The sequence below is a fragment of the Protomyctophum parallelum genome, assembly GCF_964188405.1.
Source record: "Protomyctophum parallelum genome assembly, chromosome: 19".
Lineage (NCBI taxonomy): Eukaryota > Metazoa > Chordata > Actinopteri > Myctophiformes > Myctophidae > Protomyctophum > Protomyctophum parallelum.
The window spans coordinates 29,458,719-29,480,953 of NC_139717.1; the positions used below are offsets into that span (position 1 = coordinate 29,458,719).

At 42.9% G+C, this 22,235-nt stretch overlaps 2 protein-coding genes across 2 annotated transcripts; both read left to right on the forward strand.

The window, feature by feature from the left end:
- Positions 1-561: 561 nt before the first annotated feature.
- LOC310876899 (protein unc-93 homolog A-like) lies at positions 562-5,924 on the forward strand (the record flags this gene model as incomplete). The annotated part of the gene is made up of 8 exons (XM_083790549.1): positions 562-651; positions 947-1,128; positions 2,261-2,490; positions 3,196-3,315; positions 3,563-3,774; positions 3,876-4,011; positions 5,363-5,494; positions 5,614-5,924. The coding sequence occupies 8 exons, from the start codon at positions 562-564 to the stop codon at positions 5,922-5,924; spliced, it is 1,413 nt and encodes a 470-aa protein (XP_083646675.1).
- A 6,138-nt stretch (positions 5,925-12,062) lies between these two features.
- LOC310876900 (protein unc-93 homolog A-like) lies at positions 12,063-21,669 on the forward strand (the record flags this gene model as incomplete). The annotated part of the gene is made up of 8 exons (XM_083790550.1): positions 12,063-12,152; positions 14,357-14,538; positions 18,560-18,789; positions 18,993-19,112; positions 19,273-19,484; positions 19,913-20,048; positions 20,480-20,611; positions 21,335-21,669. The coding sequence occupies 8 exons, from the start codon at positions 12,063-12,065 to the stop codon at positions 21,667-21,669; spliced, it is 1,437 nt and encodes a 478-aa protein (XP_083646676.1).
- Positions 21,670-22,235: the final 566 nt, after the last annotated feature.

Sequence of the window (22,235 nt, forward strand, 5' to 3'; positions counted from 1 at the left end):
AGTAGAATATTACTAGTAGGCCTACAACGTGAGAGTCAATATCAATATGGTATTGTCCTAGGAGTGAATGTTACTACAGTGTTACACAAGAGCAACCCATAGGGAGGACCACATAGAGAGGGGAAAAGCAATGAATCTATCATGCCTCACTTATTTCATGTTCCAGTAATCCCAACATTTCAGGCCTTTGCAGTTTGTACAAATTTATCAATACCTAAGACAAGATTTTGTCAATGTAATCAACACATATTTGTCATCATGCCTATGATATTGTGATAACGATAATGATAACATATGCTACATGTTTATTGTATGTGATTTATCATTTGGAACTTTAGAACTGGACAGAAGACTGTAGGAGAGACATTACAATTATGAACTTTGAACCCAAATATGACGATATCAAAGACATGTTTACACCAGCGAGAGGCTCCATTGAATTTGATTCACTCTGTGAATCTGATTTATAATATTATACAGTTTATTATTATTACTACTACTACTATTGCTATAGCCTAATTATTTTATCTTTGTTAAAGGTGGAGTTCCTTGGGGATTAAAATGTTCAACCGTAACTTAAAGAACGTGGTTGTGGTCTCCGTTGGCTTCCTGTCACTGTTTACAGCTTATGCTGGCCTGCAAAGTTTACAGGTAAGTTCACAAGTTGACTCAAACAGAGTTTGGGAGGTTCATTCACACACAGCAGAGTGTTCTTCAGGTATACTGAGTACGAGTATACCTGACGAAGGCCCCTGAGGCCCAAACGTATTGTTTTCCGCTCTGTTGTTAATACATTATTTTGGGAGCTTTTAAAACGTGTGTGCAGATCTCCTCTCTCCTTTCTTAGTTACTTCTTTTGGATCCTGCACCCTTTGAAATGTGTGGATGTGCGTGCACCTCTTGACTATTACCGTTTCATCCATTACCTTGTATTTCTCCTGTGCAGAGCAGTCTGAATCCGGAGGAGGGGATGGGAGTGGCATCTCTGAGTGTCATCTATGCCTCCATCATCGTCTCCTCCATGTTCCTGCCCCCCATAATGATCAAGAACCTGGGCTGTAAGTGGACAGTCGTGGTCAGCATGGCCTGCTATGTCTCCTACTCCTTTGGAAACCTCTATCCTGGATGGTGAGACACCAACCCGGAGGCATCCTTTGGTTAGACATAGCATTGGTTAGACATAAGGTTGGTGAGGGGTGTGTTAAAACGACCAGATTAAGGTTGGTGAGGGGTGCGTTAAAACGACCAGATTAAGGTTGGTGAAGGGTGTGTTAAAACGACCAGATTAAGGTTGGTGAGGGGTGCGTTAAAACGACCAGATTAAGGTTGGTGAGGGGTGTGTTAAAACGTCCAGATTAAGGTTGGTGAGGGGTGTGTTAAAACGTCCAGATTAAGGTCGGTGAGGGGTGTGTTAAAACGTCCAGATTAAGGTTGGCGAGGGGTGTGTTAAAACGACCAGATTAAGGTTGGTGAGGGGTGTGTTAAAACGTCCAGATTAAGGTTGGTGAGGGGTGTGTTAAAACATCCAGATTAAGGTTGGTGAGGGGTGTGTTAAAACGACCGGATTAAGGTTGGTGAGGGGTGCGTTAAAATGACCGGATTAAGGTTGGTGAGGGGTGCATTAAAATGACCGGATTAAGGTTGGTGAGGGGTGCGTTAAGGGTTGGGAGAGGGTTAAGGTTAGGTTTAGGTGTACTGCCCTGTGGGAGGTTAGGGTGAGGGTTTGAGATAGGTTGTATGACTCAACCAACCTCTGTCTGTCTGTCTGCCTGCCCGTCTGTCTGTCATCTATCCGCCGCGAGTAAATATCCTTTTTGTTACCTTATTAGAAAAATATATTATTTTAAAAGATTTTAAAAAGTTTAAACAAAAAGTTATGGAAGCATAGTTGACATAAGTCTTGAAATAAGGGATATGCTTTTTAATATAAAAAATAAATAAATGTAAAATTCACATTTAATCTACAGTATGGTCCTTGAAGCCTTAAATTACACTTAACTCAACCATTGACAATAATGTATTTTCATCAAGCCATACAACCATGTGACAATAATGGTAAATGGTGCATTTATATAGTGCCTTTATCCAAGGCGCTTTACAGAGATTGTGCATCAATTCACCCATTCACACACACATTCATACACCGATGGCAGCAGAAACCAATAAAGTAGCCATTAGCTTCAGAACATACGGTAGGAGCAAAGAGGGCTAAAGAAACAAATGACAAGAATGGATGCCTGTCCTCCTCCCATATATACAGGTACACACTCATCCCTACCTCTGTGATCCTGGGTTTGGGCGGATCAACTCTATGGGCGGCTAAATGTGCCTACCTGACCATCACTGGTAATCTACAGGCTGCTGAGGAGGGCAAGAAGGGTGCCGATGTCATCAACCAATACTTTGGCATGTTCTTCTTCATTTTCCAGTCTTCTGGAGTCTGGGGAAACCTCATGTCCTCCCTCATATTCCAACAGGACTCCAAAATAGGTACATGTAAAATATGCTTCATTGCCATTAGTTGTAGGTTAAGATTTCAATTGCAGTTAAGTTTATTCAGAATCCCATTCAGAAACACTTGATTGACAATTGCACCATCGTTGGACGTTCCCATCATGGTAAAATGTTGAAGTTCTTCATCATAATCACAAATTACAACCACTAAAATGGTTATTGGTTAACTTTCTGGGTGAATCTGGCTGCTTAAGTAGCATCAACTGCCAAAAACATCATGCTTGGTTTAAATTGTGAATTAATGTACTTGCTACTTAATCACAGGCAAACTTGTTATAGTTTTATGCCTTTGCCGACAGTAGCCTAGACCGGAGGCATTATGTTTCCGGTTGTCTGTCTGTCTGTCCGTCTGTTCCAACATTGTGAAAGAAATATCTAAGGAACGCCTTGAAGGAATTTCATGACATTTGGCACAATTGTCTACTTTAGACTCAAGGATTGTTTAGAAATAGGTTGTCAAAGTCTAGGGTGCCAATAGCCGAGTGATTGAGGCATGTACAGTGTGATGTACAGTATGATGTACAGTATGTACCACCATAGGCTCTGATGCCTGGTTGGAGCGGGAGGCACACAGCCACAATGTGGTATTCCTAGTTTTATAATTACATTTATTTATACAGGTAAGTACAATATTGTCAAATAAGTACAATATTGACTAATTAAATGTATGTGGTCTTCCAGCCAACATCACAGACGAACAGTTGGAGCTCTGTGGAGCAGGTGTATGTGACATCCAGCCAAACGTCACCACCATCAAACCAGCACAAGAACTGGTCACGACGCTGGTCGGGGCCTACATCGGTAACATCATGATCATTTTATGCTTATGTTGTCTTTATTTCGTATTCATTATTATTATTGTATTTATTTCATAATGCTGGAGGTCATTCTATCTCTGAATAATCTTCTTTCCAATGATCCATCTTAAAATAAAATAAAATATCTCTCCCCTGGGGTTGAAACTGTTGTAGGTGTCGGGGTGCTAGCCATGGTCATCGTGGCCGTGTTCCTGGACAACATTGACCAGAGCCATCTCTCCCTGTTGTAGGCGTCGGGGTGCTGGCCATGATCATCGTGGCGGTGTTCCTGGACAACATTGACCAAAGCCAGGCCAGGGAGTTCCGTGGGAACCGGGAGCCGTTCTGCAGCACCTTCTTGGCCACATTCCGGCTGCTCAGAGACCGCCGGCTCCTCGTCCTCATCCCTCTCACCACGTACGGCGGCTTTCAAATGAGCTTCTTCTCTAGCGAGTACACCAAGGTGAAGGGCTTGGTTTCCTTGTGAAGAGGAAAAACAGCTTGTTTTAAAACCAAGAGAACTTATGTCGTCATGTATTTTAATATTTTTTGTTTCCATTACAGAGCTATGCCACTTGTGCACTGGGCATCCATTATGTTGGCTTTGTGATGATCTGCTATGCGGCTTGCAATTCACTGTCTTCCATTGTCTTTGGGAAGTTGGCTATACACACTGGCAGAGCTCCTCTCTTCTTCCTAGGTAAAATCCAAGTCCATGACCAGGGTCATGCCCAAATGTGTCCACCAGAGGTTGCTAAAATGCTCACAGTGTGACAGATACTGTAAATATAATTAAGGGAATGTATGAATGAATGTCTGTCTGTAGGAAGCAATGTCGTTGCTCTGCTCTTCGCTGGCTTCACCAATGGCTCTGAATTTCCACACAGGCAAGGCCATTATATTATGGAGGTCACTTTTTGTTCATTTTGTCTGGCATCCAGTGCCCAGCGCCTACAAGCCAGCAGTCTCCAAGGAGTTTTAACGAGGCCCTTTTTTCAATTTAACAAATTTAACTCTGTTTATTAAATGTATTAGTGACATTATCTCCATTGACTTCTAATGCGAATTCAAGTATTTTTTACTAGGAGACCGTGAGAACTATATTCACAAAAACTGGTAGGAGATTCATAATAAAATTGAAAAAGAATTGTCGGCCGGCTCACAGTGGTGCTATAACAGCCCACTTTAAGTTTTGCCTTGAACCGTAAAGCAGTGTTTCCCAAACTTTTTCATGTCAAGGACCCCCAAATTGACACTAATTATAAAAGGTATGCCCGGGACCCCCATAAGAGGTTTTTACAGTTCTAGCAGTGATTCTCAAGGACAGCCCAGTTTGCCGGTTGGCCACGTGCTAATTGACCATTGAAAACAAAAGGCGGCTTGCATGCTGTGGTTTGCTACTAACAGAAATGTGCATGCACAAGGGCTGCCAAAGTAGGCTATCTTTTGTTGTTTTTGTTGTTTTTTCGCCCCCTCTCTTCGAAGTTAGACTCTCTAAAGCTCTAAACTGACTGCGGTTAGTCCAGGTTAGGCAATGGACCCTACGCTGGTGACACACGCTCACGTAACGCTTTCTCTCTCGTCTGATGTTGATTCAATGCTGTGCAGCGCACATGCAGTGAGGCAACTCGGGCATGGCGCAAGACTCCTGTCCTCCCTCTTAAAAGTTTTCCCCATAAACTTCACTTGAAAATGAGTGCCTCTGAGACCAGACCAGACATCAATAATATGATCTAATAAATCATATTACCCACACTGTACATCATTTGGTGTGCATATACCGTACACGAACGGGTAAGGACTAGTACTGTAAACATACAGTAAAAGACAAATGGAGCGTCTCTTTTACAATAAGTCTACACTAGCGGTGCTTTGCATGGCTAACTAATCAAGGATACTGAATTATTTAATCTTCCTTGGAAGAGTAAAACCACAGACAGAGACAGGAAAAGGTTGAGAAAAGATGAGTATGGAACCCAATTTAAAAGTTGTTTCACTCGAAGCCACAAAAGGCAATGAGGTTTCTCAATGCCACGTCTCTCCATTCGCAGCGGCGGCCATCAACTTCTCCTGCATCATAGCCTTGCTGTACTGGAGGCCTCATCCCGACCAGCTGCCAGTCTTCTTCGTGTTCCCTGGGCTGTGGAGCATGGCAGACGCTGTGTGGAATACACAGACCAACTGTGAGAATAAAACTAGTTTTAATTAGATCCTGTATGTTTTTAGTTTCATTTGAGATATACTTTGGAAATATTGAATTATGAAGCCTGAGGGTATGTTCTTTCTTTCCTTCTCCCTCCAGCCATCTATGGAGTGCTCTTCCCCCGAGACAAAGAGGCAGCGTTTGCCAACTTACGCGTGTGGCAATCCCTGGGTGCCGTCATCGCCTTCGCCTACAGCACCTCCATTTGCCTGGAGACCAAGCTGTACATCCTTCTGGCTGTCCTGCTGCTCACCGTGGTCACGTACCCCTTCGTGGAATACGAGGAATACAAGAACCCTGTGATGTCCATCGAAGCGCCTGCCTGCGAGAGTTCCGACCATGAGAATAGAAGGCCTAGCTACATAGGTCTGACCAGTCTGAAGAGTCAGGCAAGCACATCACAGCTCTGAGCAATCTGTAGATTCTGCCTCGTGTTGTGATTGTTTTCGTCTCTTCATTGTGTTTTTATTAACAATATCACTTTTTAGCAGATGTGATCTCTTTTAACGTTCTGTTTGTTGAATTTTAGATTTTTTATTGATTAATCTTTTTTTACAAATTCAGAAATAAATTGACAGCGACGATAGGAGGATCTCTAAGCAACACCAGACGTCTTGTGTGTTTTCAAAATCAAGCACACACACACACACACACACACACACACACAGTGACACACCCACATGCATGTAATGTACGACAGACAGGCAGCCAAAGTGGTTTGTCTACTTTTGCTTTTGACTGGCTTGAACCGCCAGCAGGTGCAATGTTTCCAATCCTTACTCCACACATGCAAAAAATGTCTTTAAGTGTCGTCTATTCAGTTGAGTAAAGTTCATACTGTATCAACCGTCTCATATGGGAGTTCTCTAGTAAAGCAATAGACCTCCCATTGGAGGACCAATGGGATGGTGAGGCAGTGTTGAGGGGTGACCAATGGGATGGTGAGGCAGTGTTGAGGGCTGGGCTGCTGAACAGGACTCACGCTAGAACAGGTGAGTTGGAGGAAAGAGGTAGAAAACAGTAGCAGCTATATATTGCGTCACCCCTTATCCCTAAACTTATTTTTCATCATTTTTTACTATTTTAAAATAGTTCAAATAGCTGTTCTACAAGCTCACAACGTGTCGATGTAGATTGGCTAGTTGAACTATTTTAAAGACAACACACACGTAACATGTGAATCTGGCTCCCTCTACTGGTCACTATAAAAAAGGTTTAGCCAACCAAGGCTGCCCTATAAAATGTACAATTCTTGTTGGGAACAATCACATTTAGTTGTGATACTTTTGACTTAAATGCGGCCATCTCTTTCCATCAACAACAACCTGGTGCCGTTGTGGGTCCTGTTCCAAATGACAAGAAAAGTATTAACCAGATGCTAGGTTTGTTGTTTAGCTGGTATCCTAGCTACTTTGTAGCATTACAGTCCAAATTGTGTTATTCACATCACTGACTATCGTTTACAGTTGTGGTTGCTGCCCAGCCCCCATCCAGTGTAAAACACGATGATGACTTACAAGAAAACCAAGGGCATGGCGTATAGGCCTACCTGCTATCATACACTAGTTACTAAAACCAAGGGCATGGCGTATAGGCCTACCTGCTATCATACACTAGTTACTAAAACCAAGGGCATGGTGTATAGGCCTACCTGCTATCATACACTAGTTACTAAAACCAAGGGCATGGTGTATAGGCCTACCTGCTATCATACACTAGTTAATAAAACCAAGGGCATGTCGTATAGGCCTACCTGCTATCATACACTAGTTACTAAAACCAAGGGCATGCAAGGGGACACCCTAGCTCCCTTCCTCTTCGTCATAGTACTCCTGGACTACGCATTAAGGAAGGCCATCAATGGACGAGAGCAGGACCTTGGCCTCACCATAACACCAAGGAGGTCGAGAGGACACCCAACAGTAGTCCTGACAGACTTGGACTACGCGGACGACATCAGCCTGCTCTCTGACCACGTGGAACAAGCGCAGGAGCTCCTGACCAGAGTGGAATCAGAATGTGCCAAGGTTGGCCTCCGGCTGAATGCCAAGAAAACTCAAGTTATCACCTATAACATCCCATCAGAGCATCCACCTCTAACAACAACAGAAGGCACTGCTTTGAAGGAAGTCAATGACTTCAAGTACCTGGGCTCATGGGTCAACTCAACCGAACAAGACCTGAAAGTGAGGAAGGCACTTGCATGGAGGGCCCTAAACGGCATGGCCAGTGTATGGAACTCCAACCTCCCCTGTCAAACCAAACTCAGCTTCTTCTACGCAACGGTAGAGTCTGTACTCCTATACGGCAGTGAATGCTGGACCTTGAAGCCAACCCTGCAGAAGTCTCTCGATGGGTGCTACACCAGAATGTTGCGTGCAGTACTCAACATCAACAAGAGCACACATGTTACCAACACAAATCTGTATGATGGAATGCCAAGGGTGAGCCAGAAAATAGCAGCCAGGAGAATGAGACTAGCAGGACACTGCCAAAGACACCAAGAGCTGCCAGCCAGCAAACTTGTGCTGTGGGATGGACGAGGACGTCCCACACTAACATACGTGGATGTACTCAAGAACGACGCAGGAGCACAAAGTACCAACGAACTGGCCAGATGTATGGAGAACCGGGATGACTGGAAACGACGATGGAGGGCTCGTCTGAGGACGACCTAGACTAGAGCATGGCGTATAGGCCTACCTGCCATCATACACTGTAGTTACTAAAACCAAGGGCATGTCGTATAGGCCTACCTGCCATCATACACTGTAGTTACTAAAACCAAGGGCATGTCGTATAGGCCTACCTGCTATCATACACTGTAGTTACTAAAACCAAGGGCATGGCGTATAGGCCTACCTGCTATCATACACTGTAGTTAGTAAAACCAAGGGCATGTCGTATAGGCCTACCTGCCATCATACACTGTAGTTACTAAAACCAAGGGCATGTCGTATAGGCCTACCTGCCATCATACACTGTAGTTACTAAAACCAAGGGCATGGCGTATAGGCCTACCTGCTATCATACACTAGTTAATAAAACCAAGGGCATGGTGTATAGGCCTACCTGCTATCATACACTAGTTAATAAAACCAAGGGCATGTCGTATAGGCCTACCTGCTATCATACACTAGTTAATAAAACCAAGGGCATGTCGTATAGGCCTACCTGCTATCATACACTAGTTAATAAAACCAAGGGCATGTCGTATAGGCCTACCTGCTATCATACACTGTAGTTACTAAAACCAAGGGCATGGTGTATAGGCCTACCTGCCATCATACACTGTAGTTACTAAAACCAAGGGCATGTCGTATAGGCCTACCTGCCATCATACACTGTAGTTACTAAAACCAAGGGCATGGCGTATAGGCCTACCTGCTATCATACACTAGTTAATAAAACCAAGGGCATGGCGTATAGGCCTACCTGCTATCATACACTGTAGTTAATAAAACCAAGGGCATGGTGTATAGGTCTACCTGCTATCATACACTAGTTAATAAAACCAAGGGCATGTCGTATAGGCCTACCTGCTATCATACAGTACACTAGTTAATAAAACCAAGGGCATGGTGTATAGGTCTACCTGCTATCATAGTCATACACTAGTTAATAAAACCAAGGGCATGGCGTATAGGCCTACCTGCTATCATACACTGTAGTTAATAAAACATACTTACACAGATCCTTGCCTTTCTGTGTTTTTACAACAGGGTGGCCTGCTAATTGATATGACAGTACCGGTAATTAATTAACAAGAACTACTACTATAATTGTGATGATATCCACATACACGCGTGTGTACAGTATGTGATTGTTTGGACTTTAAAAGGAAATAGTAAGAAAGGTATAGGAAAGCTGACTGTGGGAGAGACAAACATACGGTCAGAAAGTTGAGAAGAAAAAACTCTAAAGGCTCTAAAACTACCTCCCCCTGGCCAGCCGGGGCACCTGATGGAGGGGAAAGGAACTGGTCGGAATAACGTGTCCCTTCCACGCGCTACGTCCGGGGAAATTCCCCTCTGTCAGGTGAAAAGAAGCAGCTTGGACTCCTCATGCATAGAAGGAGGCATGAGGTCAGTCCGCTGCCCCCCCAGGTTGGCCCAGGATTACATTAGATAATTGGCACTGGGTGAAAAAGAAAACTGGGTTACAAAATCGTGGGATAAAGTTTAGTAAAAAAAAAAAAAAAAAAAGCTGAGAAGAAAAGAGACACAGACAGTAGGAAAGCTGAGAAGACAGTATAAGACCCCAGCCATCAGGCAGAGTAGGCAGTTGCTTAGGCTAGCTAGAGCGTCATTGTGTGTGTGTGTGTGTGTGTGTGTGTGTGTGTGTGTGTGTGTGTGTGTGTGTGTGTGTGTGTGTGTGTGTGTGTGTGTGTGTGTGTGTGTTAGGCTGCGCAACAGTGACACTTGGTGGTGAAAAAACACTATTTCCATGCTCGTACGGACCCAGCCAGGGACACGCATTGCTGGGCAATGGAGTCGCTGCACCACTCAAAAATAAAAATAAATGTCTGATGTACAGTGGGGAAGCTGCTGAGAAAGAAACAGTGTAGGAAACAGACAGTAGGAAGAGGGAGACCGTGGAGGAGAGAGCGAGAGAATGAAAGTAGGAAAGCGGAGAGGGAGACAGTGTACGAGAGACAGAAAGTAGGTAAGCTGAGAGAGAGACAGAGTAGGAGAGACAGAAAGTAGGAAAGCGGAGCGGGAGACAGTGTAGGAGAGACAGAAAGTAGGAAAGCGGAGAGGGAGACAGTGTAGGAGAGACAGAAAGTAGGAAAGCGGAGAGGGAGACAGTGTACGAGAGACAGACTAGGAAACCTGTAGGAGACAGACAGTAGGGACTGAGTAGCATGTCAACCTGTAGGAGATAGACAGTAGGGACTGAGTAGCATGTCAAACAAGTGACTGAGCTAATAAAGATTAATAAAGCCTGATATCTGATAAAAGTGGATTTATCCAATTCCCTACCAGCTGCTACAAAGGAGATCAGGTATATTGCTGTCCAGAGGGCAAGGGCAGGTGTTGCTCTAGCACCCCCTAGTGTCTATCTGTGCACTCCTCTGACTTTTGGGTTCCAGACCATATTGCTTTCATTAACCCTCACAGCAAAGCTTCTGTTCATTAGCTGGAACTGGAAGTCATGATAGTATCTAGCCGTAGCGTGTACTGTGACTACACTTTGGCATAACTGTAAAAGTCAATAATTTATACACTCTTAATCTGCTGATAAGTACCTAATGTAAAGTTCACAAGAAGACACACACACACACACACACACACACACACCCTACAAGATTATTTGAATGACAATCAATTTCCGCATTACATGTAGTGCAGATCGCTCAAAGTAGTTCAATGCCTGCAGTGGTACAGTTACATAGTAGGCCTATGTGTATTTACAGGATGGATTAGGAAACATGTAGTGCCTTATCTCACCCTTATGGTGGGGATGAACTGAATGTAAATATTGCTTCTCGTATGTCACTGCCCTCACAAAGAGGTCCAAGACAAACAGAACTTAAAAAGTTGAGCCTAAATGCAGCAGGGTATAGCTAGGGTAAAACCGGATTTAAAGATTGAGCCTACATGAAGCAGGATAGGGAAGGGGAAGAAAATGGATTTAAAGATTGAGCCTACATGAAGCAGGATAGGGAAGGGGAAGAAAATGGTGTGTGAAATAGAGGAGGAGAGAGGGATGGGCGACAGTTATGATTGTATGACCTAATCTGCTTGACCCAGTGTAAAACAATCACCTACGTAAGCACATTAATATCCATGATAAACATCCAATCCATGATGACCATCAACTACTGTATCGGTCTATCAGAGACATGGACTGTCTGTGCTCAATTATATGAGATGCATGCTCTGTTCCTGTTCATGCTGTTCTTATCCTTGTTTTCATATCAGCTAGGCACGTTATGTGTACACTGTTCAATACTTCAGCCTCTGCGTGACTCAGTTCATCCATAAGGCTTCCAGAGGTAGGTCTCCAAAAACAAGAGGGGGGGCCCTTTGCATCTTGGTGGCTGACCAGACTGACCACAATCACAACAGCGACGAGTATGGTTTGATTTATTGTCTTTGTTAAAGTGTTGTGCTTCCAAGGACACCCAGCCCATATGGATACTTACAGGAGGGAGAGAGAGGAAGGGCAGGCCAGCAAGGCCCGACTGGTTCCGGGAAGGATAGAAGTTTATTGTTAGTTGATAATTACTTTACGTTAATTACTTACGTCTTTAATGGTTTATAATGAAAAGAAAGATAAGGTTCATCTGCCTAACAACATAAAATAGAATATGGCACAACAGCAACAACAACAGATAGTCTGTGAACTTTGAACTATATATGGCCCATTTTGACTATATCAAAGACAGGCTTGTTTCCGCCAGAGAGAAGTTCCTTTTGACTTGCACTTGGATTCATTCTTGTTACTCTGAGAATATCTAGGCTACAGTAGATTATTATAACCACATTATACTTTATTTTTTTAAAGGTGAAGTTCCTTGTGGATTTACTAAAGGAAGCTAAAACATGTTCAACCGTAACTTAAAGAATGTGCTTGTGGTCTCCATTGGATTTCTGTCACTGTTTACAGCTTATGGAGGCCTGCAAAGTCTACAGGTAAGTTCACAAGTTGACTCAAACAGAGATGGGAGGTTCATTCAAGGTCATCTGTTGAACTATAGTCTAAAGTTGACAGCAGCAACTCAAACACGCAAACTGGCGTCTACATTATTACATTGGAGCTTGAACAATTGCAAAAGTACATATATAATGGAATGTGAGTCACATCACACGCACAGTAAAATCCAGAATTTTACTTCTGTTTTACTTAAACATAACCTTACTTTTAGCCATTAAAGTATTTGTTTCTAGCAAGACACCTGTTCAACATCTACATTCTAATTTTATTGTAATATATTTTAGCCTAGAAGCTAGATCATACCTTGTTGTTGCTAAATTTGGAAATATAATTTATATTATTTTAAAGAGTTTTACTCAGAATTAAGATTTTCTTTCATTGTGTACGGGAAGAGAATCTGTACAGTTATAGTTTATGTTTTGTCATGGTGAATCCAGTCAAATCAAAGCCATGGGTCATCTCTCTCCAAGTATATAGAACGAGCGACCCCCCTCGCCTCATCCATTGAGTTTAATGGGACACTTATATATTTTAGAAGATTTAGAACACTTTCCTGCTGGGCGTCTTTGTGTGCGCAATATGTGGTTTTAGATATTTTAGATTTTAGCAGTGAGCCCAGTGTCTCTGATGTCATGGACACTGGGCTCACTTACTTCCTGGACTACATGTTGTCTCAGTAAGACAGCCCTCACCCTATCCACAAGGAGGAGCAGTGCACCAAAGCATTATGGGAATTGTAGTCCAGGAAGTATGTGAGCCCAGTGTCCATGAGATCAGAGACACTGGGCTCACTGCTAAAATCTAAAATATCTAAAACCTCATATTACACACATAAAGACCCCCAGGAAAGTGTTCTAAATCTTCTAAACGTCATTAACATAATATATTTTGTGTCCCTGGGCCTTTAATGCAGTGGTTCCCAAAGTGGGGTCTGGGGACCCCCAGAGGTCCTTGAGGGAGTTCCATGTTCCCAGCTAAATGATAGTTTGGAACCAAATGGACCCTTATGGGTCTGTAACTCTGAGAGTGTACAAATGGAACCAAATGTACCCTAACAGGTCCATTTGTCCACTGAGTTACATTAACATTGATTTTACAATATAAATCGGGGGTCCCAGAGATAGGAATGCCATTAAATGGGAGTCCGTAGACTAATGCATGTCAAACTGGGGGTCCTTGAAATTAAACGGGTTGAGAATCACTGTTAGAGCCGTAAAAATCTTCTCTTATGGGGGTCCCTGCAGGCATATCTTTTTCAAATTGGGGTCATCAGTGTCAATGTGGGGGTCCTTGACATGAAAAAGTGTGGGAACCACTGCTTTAATGGACAGGTAGCACCATCTTGGGAGGTTTTCAGCTATTACTTTCAGTGGTGTGACGCCACCTATTCTTTCTATACCAAGTATGTATAAATAAATAATTATTTTCTGAGGGGCTATGCCCAGCTGTCTATACCAAGTATGTATAAATAATTATTTTCTGAGGGGCTATGCCCAGCTTTCTATACCAAGTATGTATAAATAATTATTTTCTGAGGGGCTATGCCCAGCTTTCTATACCAAGTATGTATAAATAATTATTTTCTGAGGGGCTATGCCCAGCTTTCTATACCAAGTATGTATAAATAATTTTCTGAGGGGCTATGCCCAGCTTTCTATACCAAGTATGTATAAATAATTATTTTCTGAGGGGCTATGCCCAGCTTTCTATACCAAGTATGTATAAATAAATAATTATTTTCTGAGGGGCTATGCCCAGCTGTCTATACCAAGTATGTATAAATAAATAATTATTTTCTGAGGGGCTATGCCCAGCTTTCTATACCAAGTATGTATAAATAATTTTCTGAGGGGCTATGCCCAGCTTTCTATACCAAGTATGTATAAATAATTTTTCTGAGGGGCTATGCCCAGCTTAATAAATAATATAAATAATTATTTTCTGAGGGGCGCTATAGCCCATCCTATGCCCAGCTTTCCGGGTTTGTGTAAAGTGAAGACGAGTGAGGACGCAAATTGTGATTGGCCAGAATGAGATGATTGTTTGTTTACGGTGTTTAGCTGTTTACACAGACAATATATTGCTCTATTCCTGTACAATCAGTACATCAACAACAGAATGAGAGCATTTAATGATCATCCACCCCTCCATCCATTACGTTGTGTGTGTCTCTCCTGTCCAGAGCAGTCTGAACGCCGAGGAGGGGATGGGAGTGGCATCTCTGAGTGTCATCTATGCCTCAATCATCGTCTCCTCCATGTTCCTGCCCCCCATAATGATCAAGAACCTGGGCTGTAAGTGGACCATCGTGGTCAGCATGGCCTGCTATGTCTCCTACTCCTTTGGAAACCTCTATCCTGGATGGTGAGACACCACTCTGTCATGTTCCTCTCTCTGTCCTTCTCTTTGTCTAAAGCCCTAACCACACCAAAGGGTCTAGACGGTTTTAGCGTTGATATGTCCTGTTGCACGTTGACCCACGTTGTGTCCCAAGTAAGTTAATTGTTCCAAGTGATTCAACGCATGGAATTCAACGGCCCAAACCACACCAAAGGGTCACCATGCAGCTCCGTGCAACCGTTTGGACCCAAGGAGTTGCATGGTGACCCTTTGGTGTGGTCAAGGCTTTAGGCCTTTTGTCCATGAATTAAAACGAGCTTAAAATCATGTAGAAGGAAGCTCTGCCAGAGTGCTTTCAGGCTTTCTCTGATATGATCTTAACACATTTTGCGCCATTGTGTGGAAAACAAAATAATACATGGTATGCTTTGAACAATGGTCATCATCAGTGAAGTTGGAAGTTGGAACACATATAGATATAATCCTAACAAATGGAATAAGTTACTACTACTACTACTTTAGTACGTTAATACTTTATTCTAATAGCACATAGCGCAGCATGTTCACACATACTACAAAGATAGTGTTCTATTTCACCAACAGTCTGTTGGATTTTACAGTTGTATTGGAAATTAAAGAGCCTGTGTATTTATACAAATCACAGAGGCTCTAGATGGTCAATGACACACGACCAGCACACATTTTAACACCCCCATGAATTTATCCAACCGGGCAATAGTTTTTTATGATTCAATTTTTTATTGCTTTTTCAATTTAGTTTCACAAACAATTAAGACAACAAACGAAACAAAACTAGACAATTAAATAATAAATACATTACACAACGAAATCTTTACAGAAAAGATAAAACAATACAGACAATACAATAAAATAATGATAAAACTAATTAATAATAAAAAAGGGAAAAATAAATGCCATTACACCTGGGTAATATCAATTTACACTTTCACGGAAAACAAGAAAGAAAAACAGACGTTGCGCTCACACCACAATGGGATTGACAGCAATATGCATTATGTATCCTCCCCATTTCCGTATATATTTGTCCAGTCTGTCGGACCTCCTATATGCCATTTCTTCGTATGCTGCAACCTTGCCTAACTCCACAAACCAGTCATGAAACGAGGGACTCCCTGACGCTTTCCAACCCCTCATTAGCACCTGTCTACCAATCATGATAGCCGTGAGGATGAAATCTACATAATCGCATTGAGCAACCTGCTTTGGGTCACCCAGTATGTAAAGCCTAGGGCAGAAGGGAAAATCAACCGTTGTCATTTCTAAGATACAATTATGAATTTGTTTCCAATAACTCTCAATTACAGGACAGTCCCACAAAGCGTGAACCAGGGTGCCCACCGAAGATGGATCCTTGCACTTCCAGCACTCAGCTGTGTCCTTAAGACCCAGTCTGTGCAACCGTGAGGGTGTCCAATAGAAGCGGTTGAGAATTTTAAATTGAATCAATTTGATTCTAGTATCTTTAGACATTTTTGTTGAATTTCTGCAGATTTCATCCCACTCCTCCTCTTCAATATCAATATTCAAATCCTTGAATATCATTGAAAGATGTTAGAATAGTAAAATGAGGCCTCGTGACCTGTACCAAACACCATGGTGATGCCATGCAACAACTCAGAATGCTGAGGCGGAGTTCTGGGTGAACCAAATATTCCACATAGTAAGTGCCTTAATTGCATGTATTGCCAGAATGTAGATCTGGGAAGGTCAAATTCTGTAACAAGGTCATCAAACGATTTTAAAGTCTCTTCTTTGTATAAGTGGCCCAAAGTAAGAATTCCCTTATTCACCCATCCCTTCCATACAAATGGAGCTTTATTAATATGCAATTTAGGATTCCGCCAAATACTTGATTCTGAGCTGAGGTATGGGTTTGTTTTGAAAATTCGACAAATTGTTTTCCATGTTTCTTGTAAATGGGAAATGACAGGGTGCGCTTGAGCCTGGGGAGACTTTCGGGCAATAGTTTCTTAAATGAGTTTGCAAGGCCTTATCCAGCTCAAAATGTAAACAGAGGTGCAACCATTAACAGGTTCCTGTGTCACGCAGTACCTGTTACAAAGGTTCCTACTACCTAACAGGCACCCATATTACTCAAAACTAACAACTATTTACCCAAAGTTAAATACATATTGTTGTAATGACCCACAACTCTGTGGTGAGCAAAATGTAATTCAGGAGTCCCCAGGGATTTTTTTTTCTTCCTGTGGCAGATTCGTCTGGTATCCAGGCTAGATAAGAGCGCCCCTCACTTCACACAAGTGTGATTTTTTTATAGTATAGTCTGAAACTAAGATCTTGTAAGTGTTGGTAATTAGCGTTGCATTTTAATGCATTTGAAAAGTCTAGTGGGAAGTCAAGTGGAGAATGGAGTGGCTCAGGAGGTAGAACGACCGTTTGGAAATTGGAAAGATCCTGGTGTTATTCCTGGGTTAGTTTCAAAGGTCCTGGCGGTGTTATTCCTGGGTTAGTTTCAAAGGTCCTGGTGTTATTCATGGGTTAGTTTCAAAGGTCCTGGTGTTATTCCTGGGTTAGTTTCAAAGGTCCTGGTGTTATTCCTGGGTTAGTTTCAAAGGTCCTGGTGTTATTCCTGGGTTAGTTTCAAAGGTCCTGGTGTTATTCCTGGGTTAGTTTCAAAGGTCCTGGTGTTATTCCTGGGTTAGTTTCAAAGGTCCTGGTGTTATTCCTGGGTTAGTTTCAAAGGTCCTGGTGTTATTCCTGGGTTAGTTTCAAAGGTCCTGGTGTTATTCCTGGGTTAGTTTCAAAGGTCCTGGTGTTATTCCTGGGTTAGTTTCAAAGGTCCTGGTGTTATTCCTGGGTTAGTTTCAAAGGTCCTGGTGTTATTCCTGGGTTAGTTTCAAAGGTCCTGGTGTTATTCCTGGGTTAGTTTCAAAGGTCCTGGTGTTATTCCTGGGTTAGTTTCAAAGGTCCTGGTGTTATTCCTGGGTTAGTTTCAAAGGTCCTGGTGTTATTCCTGGGTTAGTTTCAAAGGTCCTGGTGTTATTCCTGGGTTAGTTTCAAAGGTCCTGGTCGTATCCCTGGGTTAGTTTCAAAGTATCCTTGAGCTGGTCTGGGCCGTGGCTCAGCGGTCCAGGCACCTTCGCCGGTAGTCCGAGTCTGGCAGTGTGCCACGGGTTCGACTCCCGACGGCCTTTACTGCATGTCACTCCCCCATCTCTCTCTCCCCATTTCCTGTCAGCCTACTGTCTGTCCCTCTATAAAAAATATAAAATAAAGGCGAAAGCCGCAAAAAAACATAAATAAGTATCCTTGAGCTAACACTGAACCTCGACCTGCTGATGAGCAGGTTGATTCCTTGCATGGTTGCATAGCATATGCCGCCCGCATGGAAATATGTGCATGAATGGATGAATGTGTAGTCAACACTAACTCAATCATTTAGGTATTTGGTAGTAACAGTAAAATGTAGGGGGGAAAAGTGTTTACGTACAACATTATGGCTGAAGCTGTGAATAGACAATGATTTGGGCAGTATGGTCCTATAAATCTAGATTATACGACAATGTATAGAATATCAGGGGTGCCCGAAAGGTAGATCGCGATCTACCAGTAGATCACAAGGGCTGTGCAGGTAGATCACATGGCATGCCCCTAAAAAAGGATAAAAATTACAATTTTTGGCATCTGCCAGTTGAATTAAGGTGACTTGGGCCTGAAAAAGCTCAAACAATGCAATATTTTGTTGATGTGCAACGTCAGTAGCATTACAGATTATTCCATTTCTCCCCCTCTATTTCCAATTCCATGTACATTTGTCTTATATGTAATGCCACCTCCAATATTCCATATTTAAAACTATTTTCAGCAATGGTATAATATACTTTTTTCGGCGGGTAGATCTTCTTGACTGGTCATTTTGAAAGTAGCTATCAAGTAAAGAAAAAAGCCCTGCTATAGATTAACCCTCAACTTCAAATCATGTTCAAGTTCAACACATCGTCATGAATGAGTGCCTGTCCTCCTCCCATATATATATATACAGGTACACACTCATCCCTACCTCTGTGATCCTGGGTTTGGGCGGATCGCCTCTATGGTCGGCTAAATGTGCCTACCTGACCATCACTGGTAATCTACAGGCTGCCGAGGAGGGCAAGAAGGGTGCCGATGTCATCAACCAATACTTTGGCATGTTCTTCTTCATCTTCCAGTCCTCTGCAGTCTGGGGCAACCTCATGTCCTCCCTCATATTCCAACAGGATGCTACAATAGGTACACAAGTAAAACACGCCTTTAGAATGAACGCAAATAGACAACAGCTACAAAATGTGATTCACCTCTTTGATTCACAAGATCCTTGTAAAGAAAGATTCATTACAGGGCAGTTGTTGTGTTACATTATCACTGTCTTAACATCCTCTGGACAGACTAGTAATTAATGGTTTTGACTAATTAAAATGTACGTGGTCTTCCAGCCAACATCACAGACGAACAGTTGGAGCTCTGTGGCGCGGCTGTATGTGACATCCAGCCAAACGTCACCACCATCAAACCAGCACAAGAACTGGTCGAGACGCTGGTCGGGGCCTACATCGGTAACATCATGATCATTTTATGCCTTTTATTTTGTCTCTTTCCAACGATCCATGTTCAAAGAAAACATCTCTCCCTGTTGTAGGCGTCGGGGTGCTAGCCATGGTCATCGTGGCCGTGTTCCTGGACAACATTGACCAGAGCCATCTCTCCCTGTTGTAGGCGTCGGGGTGCTGGCCATGATCATCGTGGCGGTGTTCCTGGACAACATTGACCAAAGCCAGGCCAGGGAGTTCCGTGGGAACCGGGAGCCGTTCTGCAGCACCTTCTTGGCCACATTCCGGCTGCTCAGAGACCGCCGGCTCCTCGTCCTCATCCCTCTCACCATGTACAGTGGCTTTGAACAGAGCTTCCTCTCCGGCGAGTACACCAAGGTGAGGGGGAGATTGTTAGGGCCCATTCATACTCCTATTTTAGAGCCCAATAAAAGTGGGTTCGGTGCTGTAGAGCCTACAATTGTGATGTCATTTGAGGTTTGGGGGGGGGGGAGGAGCAGTGATGTTTTCGAGGCTTGTTCAAAACCCATTAACCCCCTTTTGGTGTTTTAAGCATATATGTAGCTACTTTAGCTATTGAAAAATAGCAGATCTACAAGCTCATAGCGTGGCTCGAGTGCCGCACTACGAGTTTGTAGGTCTGCTATTTATTTGTTTTATCCTGAAAATGTGGTGCAAATCTTTGAATATATATTCTTTCAGAGCGAACATTTTTAACTCAAAACCTTGCTTCTTCTGGGGGAAGTCCCTGGAACAGCATATTTTCAGATGGGGGTCGGCATAAAATGTCTTTGTTTCCATTACAGAACTATGCCACGTGTGCACTGGGCATCCATTTTGTTGGCTATGTGATGATCTGCTTCGGGGCTTGCAATTCACTGTCCTCCATTGTCTTCGGGAAGTTGGCCATGTACACAGGCAGAGCTCCTTTCTTCCTGCTAGGTAAAGTTCATGAATAAAAGATACCGTTAAGAGCGTAAACGAGGCTAATCTATAGAGCTATGCATAGTTGAGAATGCTCTGCTATGTTTCATTTCAGCTAGATTAATTAACCGGTCATCATATCGGTTTCAGCAATATCAAGAAAAACAACAAAAATGGTTGTACCCTGCCCTTTTTCCCCTCTTTCTAATTATCTGTTCGGCCCAAAAAAAAGTGTTTATTGTCACGAGTTGTCACCTGCTGAGTTGGCTTTGTCCGAGGCTTTAAAGGTCTTTAAATAAATACTTTTTGAAACGCCTTCGCAGGGGGGATTATAAGTTGTAGTATGAATTGAAAGACATTTTGTATAGTTAAGACTTCCAATCTGAATCACACTCACCCTCATTCAACGAGCAGTGAGGTTTCTCAATGCCACGTCTCTCCATTCGCAGCGGCGGCCATCAACTTCTCCTGCATCATAGCCTTGCTGTACTGGAGGCCTCATCCCGACCAGCTGCCCGTCTTCTTCGTGTTCCCGGGGCTGTGGGGCATGGCAGACGCTGTGTGGCAAACGCAGACCAACTGTGAGAATAAAACTAAATGCCTCGGATGATAAAATCTCATATAGTTTAGATCAATGGTTTTCAACCTATTTCATATCAAGGCCATTGTTTATTCGCCATTTGAGCCACGGATGGACCACCATTTCATGACATTTTAGCCTCTCAGACCCAAAACGAAAGAATATTTAGTTGTCGTTGATGAAAACAACAGTTCTAAATTCTCGTGTAGACTTCTTGTAAATTAAGTAATGCAGATGTTTAACAATAATGTAACTCTTGAGAGCGTAAAATGAAACCAAATGGACCCGTACGGGTCCATTTGGTTTCATTTTACGCTCTCAAGAGTTAAAAGATCTATCGGGTTCCACTTGGTTACCAACTCTCCATCATTTAGCTGGGGACCACCTGGAACCCCCTCAAGGACAAGGACCACTGGTGGCCCCCGAGCCACTGGTTGAGAACTACTGGTTTAGATAGAATTATTTATAGGACAGTGTCAAAATAAATAGCAGCACATCTCTATAACTGACCAGGTGGTTCATCAATGGCGTTAATTATGGCATCGGTTTACTTCCAGACAGAGAGCAGTGTTTCATCTCGTTACCCCGATCTGTACTCTCAACTTACCAACCGTTTCTCCCTCCCATCTAAAGAAAAAAACACATCGACTTAAAAAGAAAAATACATTTATTTGGTTTTTATATTATATTATGATCCTATTATGTTGATTCTCTCTCTCTCCAGCCATCTATGGAGTGCTCTTCCCCAGAGACAAAGAGGCAGCGTTTGCCAACTACCGCATGTGGGAGTCTCTGGGTTTCGTCATCGCCTTCGCCTACAGCACCTTCATTTGCCTGGAGACCAAGCTGTACATCCTTCTGGCTGTGCTGCTGCTCACCGTGGTCACGTACCCCATCGTGGAATACGCGGAATACAAGAACCCCACAATGCCCATCGAACAGTTGGACCACATAAACCCAGGCCACCACAACTCGGACCATGAGGAGAAGGCCTACCATGAGAAGGCCTACCAGTCAGAAATGTCAAGCAAGCACATCTTGGATCAGACTAGTCTGTAGATTCCGTCTCGTAATCGTGATTGTTTGACTTTCTTTGTTTGAAGTGTAATGTCGTTGATGTCACTGAATGGTAGCCGAGGAAAATTGTAGAGCCTTTTAAGTTATTCAGTTATCTTTTAAGTTATTCTTTTGTGATGTTATAAAAATCATGATATTTCAAAAAAGGCCCAGCCGCCAAAACCACCAATTTCTCCTAAATACAATCCCACTAGAACAAACAAAAAAACTATACCTACTGTACCTTGGCCTAAATATCAGCAGCACAGGGAACTACAACCAAGCTGTAAAGGACCTGAGAGACAAAGCAAGAAACATCAAAATAGACATCCCAATTAAAACCTGGCTTAAAATACTGGACTCTGTGATAGAACCAATTTCCCTCTATGGTTGCGAGATCTGGGGACCATTAGCAAACCATGACCTTGAAAAATGGGATAAACACCAAACAGAGACCCTACACACAGAATTCTGCAAATCCATTCTCCGTACCCAGCGAAAAACACCAAATAATGCATGCAGGGCAGATTTAGGACGATACCCACTCATAATCAAAATAAAAACTGAGA